Here is a 13966-nt window from a genome sequence, read left to right on the forward strand (position 1 = left end):
AAAATACAAAGAACATTAAAAACGGGGCTTGGGAGCACTTACTTTTGATCTTGAAAATATTGAAAACCCTAGCTATGGAGGGCTTGAGAATTTCGGCTGGATGAAGGAGAAGAATGGCAGATTTTTGCCTTCATTTTCCCATTTTATTTCATTAAATAGCCAAATGACCAAAATGCCCTTAAGCCCTTTCTTTAAAATTTCATCAATACATACCCATTTTTGTCCAAAAACTTAGAAATTGGGAAAATTTCTCTTTAATACCTTTTAATTAATAATCTAAAGAAATTTCGTACAAATTGCTTCCAGAATCCAAGTTTTACAATTTATTCGATTTGGTCCTTATTTTCCAATTGGACACCTTACTCATAAAATTTCTTCATGAAACTTTAACACATGCATATTCTCATTTTCTAAACCTCATAACAATCATAAAATAAATATTTCAATGTCGGATTTGTGGTCCCGAAACCACTGTTCCGACTAGGCCTTATTTCAGGATGTTACAAGCACTATATAAAAGTAAACTGCTTTCCAAATTTGTTAAAAGAGGACGTGGCATTATTTTAATTGGTTAGTGACGGGGGATTTCCTTCCATCATGAACTTTAGGAACTTAAAAGCTGTTTTTTTAAAAAGAAAGTAAATTAGATTAAATTTTTGTTTTTTCATTTAATTACAAGTTAGTTATTGAATTATTTAAAAGTTTTCATTTAAGTCACTGAACTATTCAGAAGTTTTTATTTATGTCACTGGGCTGTTAAGTTTTTTTTTTTAAAGTTCTGCCAATAAACTCCAAGTGACGATTCGATGATTGGTAAGTTGGATCAGTATCCATTGATAAGTAGAAAAATATACCTTAGATCAGGGGTGTAGCCAGGGGGCTGGCATGGGCCCTGGACCCCCCTAAAATGGAAAATTTTATTTTAGGCCCTTAAATTTTTTTAAAAATTTTAAATTAGTAAAGGTAAAATTGCACTTTGGCCCTTCCTAAAATTATAAAAATTCAATTTAATCCTTTATAAATTATAAAAATATAAACTATAAAAAATTAAAATTTCATCCGCCCCCCCTAAAAAAATTTTCTGGCTTCGCCCCTACCTTAGATCCAAGTTGATATTATAGTCAATATCGAATATCAAATAAAATAGTTGTTTGAATTTTGGTTAAAAAATTCATGACATCCAAAGTTATTTAATGAAAGGAAATGAATTGTAAAAAAGGAGAAAAAGAGCTTTCAAGTGGTGCAAATAATGTATATAGAGAAAATCATATAACATTGATTTTAATAACCGAGTGATTTACCCATAGTTTAGTGACTAATGATATAGTTTATGGATGAGAATAGATTGTATGAAACTGTGATTCCACGTTATCCTTATCCCTTTCAATGGGAGGATGACAAATCAACTTTTTCCTCCTGATCTTTAGCATTTTTAGTTGGATTTGAATTTTTTTCAAGTGGAAAAAGCTGAAAATCAGAAAGAAAAATTTGATTAGTCATACTTCCATTGAAAAGGGATAAGGATGATGTGGAATCACAGTTTCATACGATCCCTTCTCATTTATGTATATGCGTATGATAGAATTTCTACTTTTTATTTAATATTTTAAAAATATCTTAATTTTCACATTTACCAAATAAATTGGATTCAAAGTCTTGTACACATAGCAACTCCTTTCTAATATTTTTATCAACAAATAAAATTTAAGTTACATGAGGTTTCCGTGGACCAATTTCAACACACTGTTTAAAGGGATATTCATGAGCAAAAATGCAATTTGTGAAGATTAGCTCCTTGTCTACTACCCAAAGAACTTGAATTATCCTCTCATTATTTATAGTTTTGACTTTTCATTTCTTTTTCAAAGTATTATTCATATTTGATCTAAGGCAAACTTAATTTGATAATAAAACTATATAGATGACAATATGACATACATAATGAATGAGAAGCCAACCTAAATTACAAAGCAATGCAAGCTACCTATTATGTTTAGGTCTAAGCTCAATTCCTTGGACAATAAGGCCTCGTTTTGGTTGATCATCATGGTCTTCCCGTAGACTAAATTCCACAGTCTTATCATCTTCAAATCGATTGAAGAACTCCCCCATTTCAATCTCCAACCACCCATCTGCCCTCTCTTTAGCTTGCTGTGGCATATTTCGTGGTGGGTCTAGGATTACACTATGCACTTCTCCTGCCGCTGTTCCCTCAATGCTGACATCCAACTCCACAGGTGTATGCCTGAAACCATATCTGTCTCTCACAAGCTTAAACACAAAGTATGCTGCATAGTTTGTGTTGGAAGATAGGGTGCTCAGCTTAACCTTTCCCTTTATTTCCAGCCTCCCCACATTCTTAAGCTTAGCAACCCTACAAAACCTGTCATCATATGCATCTTACAATAAGATAATAAAATAATACACACTTTCAATTGATTTGTCGTAAAAGTAACATAAAAAGCTCTTGTAACAGAAATTAGATCAACTTTTGTCCTATTTATTTAAAGAATTGGTAAGGTAACCCCTATTAAAAAAGTTAAGTTGTACTTCTAATAAAAATTCCGTATCAAGACAAATGCAATTTTGTACCGAGTGATTAGAAGCTTGGAAAGAAATAAAGAGTATGGCGGCAATAAGCTATTGTTTTGTATGAGTATAGAGTCCATTTACATCATGCCTAGAATTTGAACTCTATGTACATAAACCCATCCTCCCAATGTAAAATTTATATATTTATTTTAATATAAAAAAAAATAAAGAAATGTATTGATCTCTTTCATTTCACATGTTAAAAATAAAGGAAAAGCGTTAAGAACAAACCTAGAGTCTGGTAGTGATATCCAAGTCCAGTGGCGAGGTGTATCAACCCATTGAATTGAAAGTGCTTTTGCCCCTACCATATACCACTTCTTTCCATTCTCCTTCTCTAGTTGAAACTTCTATTTCAAGATACACGGGAAAAGGAAAATGGGCAACATTATCAATGATTCAGACAAGGGGCACATGGAGCAAAAGAACGAGGTCCTAATTAAATTGTATATATGTTTTACTAAAATTTAAATTCATGAAAATGGAATGTCCAGATAAAAACAACCGGATTTTATTTACTTTTTCATCCCTAATTGCGATCCACGTCATCTCCAATAGAAATTAATTATGTGACTGTTAGAGTGTAGACAACTTTGATTTGGATACGTATGTTAGTTTTATTTGGACACTCCTTCCATCAACAATAATTTATAGTGAGGGTATTTTAACACGTTTAATATGATCCTGTCATTAGTTATAGGGAATTAGTTATAGGGAATGCAGGTTCGAACGTGTTAAAGTTCGAACGTGTTAAAGTATATTTATTTTTTTATATGATGATTGAATCCAAAAAATATTATAGATAATTTTAAGTATTAAATAAAAATAATTCAAATTTCCTGCTGCTTCTTCTTATGTACCAAAAAAATTATAGAAGTATAAGTTGGTAGCAGAGAAATGGAAAATAAGTTGAGTAGGACTTACCATATCACCATTATGAGTAAGAATGGGATGATAACATAGACTGAAATAAAGGTCCTTCTTGGGCAATGAGAGCAACGACGGAGGCGACGATGAATTAGAAATGATATGAATATAATCAAGGGGCAGAAACATCTGCCATACAGCATTGGAGTCTGCAATTGAGTTGAAGGCATGAGAAAGAAGGGCCATTCGACAGGCGTCTCGAGGCGAAGTTAAGGATATGATGAGAGATATGCAGTCATCGGGTAACACCTTTGTAATCTCCATATGGTTGTTTGAGTCGGAGAATAAATTAAATGTGGAAAAGAAACAAGAAGCATGATTTTTATAAATTGTTTTCTGTATCTTCACTTTTCTGCCACATTTATGTTATTTTGCATTCTACTTGAGACAATCGGGCACGTTAGGATACTTTCAATTTTCAATTAATATATCCAATGACGTGGCTTTTTTTAGGTTAACCTCAACTTACTTACAACTTCAATTTCCATTACTTTATTCAATTTTGACATTAAAATTATATTTAAAGATAATTGAAATTTTATATTGGTCAAATATTAGAGAGTTTTGTTTTCCTGTTTCGCAAACAAGTTGAATAGATTCATAATTGAATTATTGCGCATAATTAGCTGTCTTGGGCATTCAAAAAGTAATTTATTATTTTTTAAAAACTTAGAAATCTATTATTTTTTTATAAAACTCACTTACATACTTATAGAATTGAGAGTAAAATCCTATCAAAATTAATAATGAAATCTTATATAGAGGGCTACCTCTCTTTTTTATATATAAATCGAAACTAAATCTCTTAAATTGAAGTTTTAATCATTAAATCTCTTAAATCGAAATTTTAATTATTCTTTTTCGTGGAATCACTTTTCTGTTTAATGGACAATTTTCTTTAGAAATAAAAATTATTATCAAAATATTAATAATTGTTTCTTTCAAAAATATAATTATTTCCTAGAACCGCTAAAATGTCAAATCTTTCTCACAAAATATTTAAATTTATCAAATTAATTCCTTTCAAGATTGATGATGATGGGTCGATTGAGTTTTAATTTGATTGACATGAGTATTGTTGTTAATGCAAGAGAATATGAGTTCGAGTGCGCTGAAACACATTATCTTTCTATTTATGAGTTAAAAAAGAATTATAAGTAATTATAGAAATTATGTCAAAAAAACCTGATATCATCAAAACCAATGATAATTATTTTTAAATTCTATGTCACAAAGCAAGCAAAGTTTTAGCTAAAAGTAATCTATACTTTTAAAATTATGATATTATAAATTAATATAATACAGTTGTATTCTTAATGTTTTTGAAAATTTATTCTAATTCCTCTTAAAAATATTAGATGACTTTCAAAAGTCAAAATATATATTTTTTGGCATATCAAAAAACTATTCTATGGTTGGAGTAAAGGAACATTTGAAGAGATGCCAAACGCCAAGTCCATCTCAATGTCCTGTTTGCGCAGAAATCCAATTATAAGATGTGTTGTGGCCGCAACACACTTTGATAGTACGAATTATCACTTAAATAATAAAATATATATTTTTTATTGTTGAAAAAAAATTCACAAACTTTAAATATAAAGGTCATTTTATCCAAAAAGACCCTTTAAAAAATATAATTACGAAAATAGGCCGTTTATTGGGTTATTTACTAGATTAGGCCATTTTTCATGAAAACGCGTCCACGTAAGTGCAATTTAGTGTTCACGTCAGTAAAATGCTTCCTTGGGGGAGCGCTTTGTCCACGTTAGCAAAAACCGCGTCCTTGAAGGTGCGCTTTGTTGACGTGGACAAAGCGCTCCCCTAGGGAAGCGTTTTGCCAGTGTAACGGCCAAAAATTTGACCGTTAGCTTCCAACGGTCCAAAAAAAAAGTTATAAAACCTCGCCAAATCATTTTTTCACACAAATCTCTCACAATTTCTATAATTCTCTCAAACTTACTTTCCCTTTATTTATTTTTCACACAATTCTCTCATAATTCTCAACATTCTTTTAATATTCCCTTCAATTAATTTTTTTCTCGAAACCTTAAACTTAACATAGCATCAGTATGTATATATGCTGCAATCATGTTATCTTTGAGATTTTTTTTCGTGTATGTATATTGGAAATTAATAATTAAAAAAATCAGAAATGAGCTTGTTACAAAGTAAAAAAAACTTAGCCTGTGATCAAAAATAAAATGATCTAAGCCATTGATAAGGGAAAAAAGCCTAAATGTTGAAGTAATCGAATTTCCAAGTTGTTGTTTACATATTAAGAGTTATTTAAGGGTTTTTTACTAAAATATTATAAGAAATAAAATATTAAAATAGTATGTTTAAACCATTATGTATCAATTAACCCTAAATTTAATCAATTAACCCTAAACTCCAAAATCAATTCCTAATTTAATCAATTAACCCTAATACCCTAAACTCTAATTTAATATTTAGTATTTCAAATTAATAGTTAATTTATACCCCAATTCAATTAATTTTTTTCTTAAAACCCCTAAACTCTAAAACCATAAAAAACCTTAACTTAAAAAATCCTAACCCTAAATCTTAAAGAATCCTAACCCTAAATCAATTAAATAATAAAACTCTAACCTTAAAAAAAAAGGGCAAAACGCTTCCCTGGGGGAGCGTTTTGTCCACGTCAACAAAACGTGCCCTCAAGGACACATTTTTTGCTGACGTGGACAAAGCGCTCCCCTAGAGAAGCGTTTTGCTGATACGTACTCTGAAATCGCGCTTATGTGGACACGTTTTCGTGGAAAACGGCCTAATCTGATAAAAAACCCAATAAATGGCCTATTTCCGTAATTATATTTTTTAAAGGGCCTTTTTGGGTAAAATGACCAAATATAAACCTCTAAAATAATACAAAAAATATAAAAAGTATAAAATTATTTTAATAATTCTAAATAGTAAAACAAGTGTTTTCGAATTCAATGAATGGATTCCCTTTTCCTTTTTAAAAAAATCCCACATTTTGTTTACTTTTTTTTTAATAAAAATGGATAAACTTTACAAGTAGTCACCTAACTATGTTTATGTTTCTGTTTTAGTCACTTAATTTTAAAAATTTTCAATTTAAGCACTAATATTTGAATTCGTTCTTGTTTTGGTCACTCACGATTAAATTGATAAATGAAAGCATTTTTCTAATTGGTGTAATAACATATTTAATCCTCAATACTTACATATTTTATCAATTTGATCCTAATTCTAAATAATTCAATAAATTTAATTCTTCACATTTACAAATTCTATCAATTTGATTTTTAAACTTTCTAACCAAAACTTTTAGTTTTTAAAATAGAGTCATTCCACATTTATAAATTTTAAAAACCCCCAAAAATAAAAAATAAAAACTGCTCTCAACTAATGAGTCGTTTTCCAAGTCAATTCGTGATACCAATGAGTTTATTTTGAAACTTCATTTCCTCTTTTTTATTTTCATTAGTTTTCTTCTAAATATAATATTTTATAACCTTTGATTGATAAAATTTTGGCCAAACAAAATGGAAAAATCTTAAAAAAAAAACTTTAGATTTACTATTATTGTCAACAATATGATATTTCCTTCAAGGTACATAAAAATAGTCCTCAAAGTTGGTCCCTGAAATTGGAAATTAAATCCCGAGTTAAAAAATATGGCTTTAAAAATCCAAATATTCTATAAATAATTATATAAGAAAAAAATTATAAACATTTAATTTTTTCATAAAAAAAGTGAAAGAACTAATTGAATTTCCTTTTGTTATATTGATAATGATTTTTTTTTGTAAACTAATAAAAAGATTTCTATTTATTTTTAATTTTTAAATTCACAATAATCATTATTTATAATTAATAATATTATTTAGTGTCAAATCATTTATCAAATTAATTAAAAATTAAAGGGTCCGCTTTCGCAAGTGGGCTTCATCCCAAGTATTGGGCCTACATGGCCTAAGTGACGAGATCAATGGAGCCCAATGATGGTATCTCATGCCTTTGGTGGTTTCATCGGCCTAAGAATGGGTTCCAAAGCCCTTATTCTAGGGCCTTCGTTTGGTCTGATCTAATAACCTTGTCGAACACTCGATATTCTAGCATGGTCTGAGACTTCCGGTGTCCGATAGAGTAAGTCCAAAACCCCCTCCTATAGTTCGTAGTCATTGTATAACTGGTCATGGCTTTGATGATTTTGCTTATGTTTTCGATATGGTATTGCAAATGGAAGTCGGTGGTGGGATAAGTTTTCGTGACATCTCTATCAAATGATTATCCTCTAGTATTTGTGCTCCATGTGAAAGGGCAAGGACATATATACTCATTTGGCAATCGTCTAAACAAGGCACCTTCTTAGTGGGCAACTCTTACGATCATTTGGCAAAAACATCAAGGGAAGAACCAAAGCAGATGCGGCAGCAGATATGACATTTTAAAGGGACTCAAAGGGTCCATCAATTTGTGGATTGCACTAAAAGATAGATTGTTGAGAAACGATGAGAGATGTAAGAGAGGAAAGGCTAATGATACGGCTTGCTTGGATGTGGTGCATGGCAAGAGATAGTTTACATGTTCTTCGAGACCGCACATTAGCAAAGTCAAATTATATGAAAGTTGTTCCTCAATTCGCTTGTGGCAGGTTCTTATGAGTGGGGATCTTTGGAGTATTTTTTGAAAATTGTGGAAATCAAGGAATAAGGCAATGTTTCGAAATAAACATTGTTGCAGCGAGGAGTGAGTTGGGCAAGAAATGTCAAAGCAAGACTGTAAAGTGACAATTTAGCATTGTGCAATAGGACTAATCAAACTCAGTGGAGTACAGCGGAGGAGGATTGATTGAAAATTAATATGGTTGTGCAAGAAAAGAAGCTCTTAGAAGATCTTTTGCGGGTTGAGTAGTTGAGGATAGCCGTGGCAGGTTGATAGTCGAGTATAGTAGAAATGTGCGCACTTTTAATGTGATCCAAGTAGAACTTTGGGCAGTGGTTGATGGCCTTAATATAGCCTGGCAAAAGGGATCGAGGAAAGCAGTATTGCAATACTTTGTTAATCCACGTGTTTGTGTAAAGGTAATTCTATATGAGGAAGCTGTAGGTGCTACGTAGAATATGCAATAAGATGCTTTGAGGCATACCCTTCTTTGTATTTACCAAAAAAAAAAAATCAAATATTTGTACGAATCTCAAACTACTACTAAAGTAGGTATCCATAAAATAAATTAATTCTATTTTAAAAATCTAAATCCAGTTGAGGTGGAATTATGCAATAAGAAAGAGGAACGGAAGCATTGACCATGAATATATTTTACACTACTTGACATAGAAAAGAAGGCAACCCAAACATGTGAAATAACATTCACGCCCCTAATTGAAGGTGAACTCGACTCTTTTCCACGTAAAAGCAATGGCGACAGTGTTTGCTTGAGATGAAGAATTTCTTGCAACAAAACCAAATAAGGGAACATGATTACATTTGATGTTTTGAACAGCATAGAAGCTCCAAGTTAAATTCCTCCAATAATAACACCAAGATTCTTATTTAGATTTTTGGTAGGTCGAGTAACTCGTTCATTTCGAGTCAATCCAATTTCACTCAATTAATAAAAGATATTTATAGTTTAAATTTAATTATAAATAGAATTCGATCTAGACCTGGCTCAATGATACTCTTTCCTACTATCTCTAGACCATATATTCATCTATTATGTCTAGATTTATCAACTGAGTGGATTTGATTGATCTTAGATTGAGCTTAAAAAGTTTCAAATAGTTTTCAAGTTTGAGTTGTTTTGGTTTTGACTAATTTTGATTCAAGTAAAGTCATTTCGAATTCAAATTATTCAGAATTTTGGTCATTTTAGATTTGGGTCAATTAATTTGACACTCAAGTTATTCAAACTTAATTTGTTAATTTTAGAACCAAATCTGAACAAATGATATTTTTACTACAAATGATATTTTTACTTTCTTAATCAAAGATAATTTTCGATGTCATGCGTCTATTTTCCTTTAACGAATTGATGTAAGAATGTGTAAATACAGGACTTTGAGTCATAACATGCATGCAAATATAGAAAAATAAGGATTAAAGAAAGAAAAGGGCAAATTTTGATGTTTGATGATGTCTCTATGCATGGGAAAATTTTAGGTTTTAGAGGATTGGCTCCTGGACCTGAGATAAGTTTGAACCAAATGTAACCTGGCCTGAAAGAGAAAAATAAAAAGATTTAAATATATTGGACCTTCAGATTTCTTGGTTTTATATATTGATTACGGCTGTTGGTTTTTATTTAATTTATTATTTATAAGATTTTTTCACATTTATACATTAAAACATTTAATTAAATAAAATTTATCATTCCTAGAAATAATAATTTTTATTCTATTAAAATGAATTTATATAATGAATAAAAGTTAAATTGTAACAGTCTGGTTTAGATCCTAGTCGGAATAGTAGTTTCGGGGCCACAAATCTGAGTCAAAAAATATTTTAATATTATTTTCCGTACTTATTATATGATTGACATGTGTGGAAGTCTCGTATGAAAATTCGAATGTTTGTGTGCTTAATTTTGAAAAAGGACCTAATCGCGTAAAATATAAAAGTTGCCTGTTATATGTTAAAAGTGCCTATTTGATTTGGCTTATTATTTGAGAGGTCCTTATGTGGTTAATATGCAATTTATATGGTTAATGGACATTTGTGACATTGGTATTAATGTTTTAATAGTTTTACAACAAAGGGTAAAATGAGAATTTAATTAATATTTTAATAATAATAAAACAAATGCTTGAAAATGAATCATTTTATGTTCATCATTGGCCGAAAATACAAGAAAAGAAAAGAGAAAAGTTTGTTTAGGGTTCGACACTTGTAATCTTTGATTAAGGTATGTGTTTTGATCGGTTTTTGATAATTTCTACGTTTTAGTAATCATTGCTTCGAATACTATCAAACCCATGTCTCAATTTCTAATTTTTGTGATGATTTTGAAATGTTCCATTGATAAAATTATGAGCTTTGTGATGTTAGTTGTTGGAAAAAAAAGATATATGTTGGGTTGATATATATTGTCTTTGAATTTTTGGTGATTTTGAGTAAAATGGGCTAAATTGTGAAATTTGTAAATTGAAGGACTAAAATGTGAAATAAATGAAATGTGTGGACAGTATGAGTACTAGGAGAATTTGGCCAAGCATGAGTATATGCAAATTATGTGTATTTTGTGATTTTGTGAATTACGGACTAAAGTATCAAAATGTGAAAATGTGAGGGCTAAATTGTAAAATGCTCTAAATGAACGTTTATGGATTGATTTGAATTATTTGGTGAATAAAAGGGTAAATTTTGAATACACATAGATCAAGAAAAGAGGAATTCGGATTTAGACCGAGGGAATTCGAAGGTTATAGAGTAGACAATCCGAGTCAGCAATTTCGAATACGAGGTAAGTTCGTACGTGATACATGATGTTACAAGTATATTTTTGATACTTTGATTATACATAAATTGTGTATGTATTTGATTATCATCGAATACGATGATAAATAAACTGCATTTGGCACTAAGTGTGTGATTCAAAATAGCTTCGGCTATAAATAGCACTAAGTGTGCGAAATGGTATAGCTTCGGCTGTATGAGGCACTAAGTGTGCGATACCGAGATAGCTTCGGTTAATTGAGATGGCAATAAGTGTGCGAAATCAATTTAGCTTTGGCTAAACCTTAAAGCACTAAGTGTGCGAATGCTTAAAGCATGAATAATCTTTGGAAAGTTTTAAAATATCTGGACGAGAGATGAGAATGAAAACGAATAAATACGGGAAGGTTCAGGTATGTACGATACCTATGTAGTAGATGATATTATGTAAATGAAGTTCGTGGATTGGTATAAACATATGAATTGTGTTGGCATAGAATTGATAGATAAATTGAGAACTAATAAGTGTTTATGTGTTGATGTTTTATATTTTATAAGCTGTTGGTGATATTTAGTACGAGCTTACTAAGCTTTTGAAAGCTTACTTTGTGTGTGTTTACATTGTTTTATAGATATCGAAGTTGCTATGAGCTCGGAGATCGTCGAGGATCGTCACCACACTATCGAATCTCATTTTGGTACCTTTTGAAATTGTATATAGCAAAGTATGGCATGTATAGGCTAGAAGTACTTTGGATAGGTTTTGTAATGTTTATATTTAGCCATGTGATATGGTTTGATATGATTGTGTTTATGTTTTTGATTTTGGTATATGAAATGTGATGCAAGATGATCTATTTGATGTGTTCATGAATGGCTAAGAGAAATGGTAAGTTTGGCAAGTTTTGGTATGAGATTTGGTCATGAGTTCAGAGATGATGAAACTATATGTTTGATATGATTTGTTCTTATGTTTTGACACAATTGAGTTGAGTTTATGAGCATGCAAATGGTTGATAATGTTATGGCATGAATGATGTATGGTTTGGTATAGAAATTGGCTGAAGTTGTTGTGTATATATGCTTGGTTTGGTGCTTGTAGGTTTGACCCAATTGGGGTGGCACGTTGGCTATTCAAATGGCCTATTTTTGTCCACACGGGCAGAGACACAGGCGTGTGTCTTAGTCGTGTGTGACACACGGTCACGTTACACAGCTGTGTGTCCCTTAGGGTACCCTACGAATTAAAATCAGTATACCCTCTAGTTTTGACATGGCCTAGACACACGGGCTTGTCTATTGGTCGTGTGTGTCACACGGGCTTGTGGTCAGCCGTGTGGCCAAGTTAGTAGCCTCTCTAATTTTCACACGGCCTGACACACAGGCGTGTCTTGTGGCCGCGTGGAAAAGTCAATATGTATTCGCCACGGCTTAGACACACAGCGTATCTAATGCCATGTGAGGCACACAGCCTGTTCACACGAGCGTGTGACACTTGAAAAGTTAAAATTTTTCTAAGTTCTGAACTTCCATTTGTTACCGATTTGGTTCCGAATGCATGATTTAGGCTTTGTATGCTTGATTTAAGTTCATATTGAATAAGAATGACTTATATTTATTGAAATGAGATGTTATTTGATATATGATTGTTCTGAATTGAGTTACAAGTCAGGTAACGCCTCTTAACCTATTCCGGCGATGGCTAAGGGTTAGGGGTGTTACATTTCTTGGTATCAGAGTTATGGTTTAGTCGGTTCTAGGACTACCATAGCATATGTGAGTCTAGCTATACATGTCATATTTATGAATTGCAATAGTGTGATGAATCCTAACATTGAAAATGTGCTTTTATATAGCAAATAAATCCCGAACGAGCCGTAATAGATGATGTCGAAAGCAATGCACCTACACCTTCGCAAGGGACGGGGCCATCCAATTCTAGACCGGCTACGAGTAGCCGAGATAGTAGGGCTAGACAAGCCTTCTATCAAATGATGAATGATTGGTTTAGCCAATATATTAGAACCAATCTGGTTGTACAACAATCCTCACCCCCGGTTAATCCTCCACAAGCTCCTGCTATGCCATAACTGAATCCGGTTCAGTTAAGTAAGCCTCCGGTAGATAAGATTAGAAAATATGGGGCTGAAGAGTTTCGAGCTACAATGAATGATGATGCTGAAAGGGCCGAGTTCTGGTTAGAGAACACAATACGAGTATTGATGAATTGTCATTGAATCTCGAGGAATGAATAAAATGTGTTGTTTCACTCTTGAGAGATACATCGTATCACTGGTGGAAAACTTTAATATCGGTAGTTCCGAGTGAGCGAGTTATCTGGGATTTCTTTCAAGCTGAATTCCAGAAGAAATACATCAGTCAGAGATTTATCGACCATAAACGTAAAGAGTTTTTGGAGCTTAAACAAAGTTGTATGTCTGTTACAGAATACGAGCGAGAATTTGTAAGATTGAGTCAATATGCTTGTGAATGTGTATCTACTGAGGCAATAATGTGCAAAAGATTTGAGGATGGTTTGAAGTTAGTCGGGATTTTTGAGATCAAAGAATTCGTTGTTGTAATACCCCTACCCGTATTCATTGCCGGAATAGGGTACGAGGCATTACCGGAGTTTACGAATTAATTTTTTTTATTCAATATAGCCCTTTTATAAATATCTAACCCTCCCTGTAAGATTAAATCGAGACCAATCCACATCAACCAAATCAATTCAACATATTTTCATGATAGATTCATGCATTTATATAAGATAACGTCATCACATATCTATAACCAGGTTTGTTAACCATACTAATGGCTAACTTTACAGTCATTTCACGTTAACATTTACTTTGTTAGCTTATACATGCCATTGATTTCCAAAATAAAGTTTCTTTATATACTGAAGTCCTGAGGTTGACAGTGTGATGTGTCTCCGACCTAATCCGACCTCCGAGCTTTTAACACTACAAAACAGGGAAAAAGGAAACGGGGTAAGCACTTCGTGCTTAGTAAGCTCATGTAACAA

At 32.0% G+C, this 13966-nt stretch overlaps 1 protein-coding gene across 1 annotated transcript; it reads right to left on the reverse strand.

Annotated features, from left to right (window-relative positions):
* Positions 1-1672: 1672 nt before the first annotated feature.
* Positions 1673-11943, reverse strand: LOC107896039 (putative F-box protein PP2-B12). The gene is made up of 4 exons (XM_016821194.2): positions 11864-11943; positions 3517-3766; positions 2824-2942; positions 1673-2383 (listed from the first exon to the last, which is right to left on the reverse strand). Exons 1-4 carry the CDS (start codon positions 11941-11943, stop codon positions 1981-1983), a joined length of 852 nt encoding a protein of 283 aa, XP_016676683.2. The 3' UTR covers positions 1673-1980.
* Between the last annotated feature and the right edge of the window lie 2023 nt (positions 11944-13966).

This window comes from Gossypium hirsutum, chromosome A10 (assembly GCF_007990345.1).
Source record: "Gossypium hirsutum isolate 1008001.06 chromosome A10, Gossypium_hirsutum_v2.1, whole genome shotgun sequence".
Lineage (NCBI taxonomy): Eukaryota > Viridiplantae > Streptophyta > Magnoliopsida > Malvales > Malvaceae > Gossypium > Gossypium hirsutum.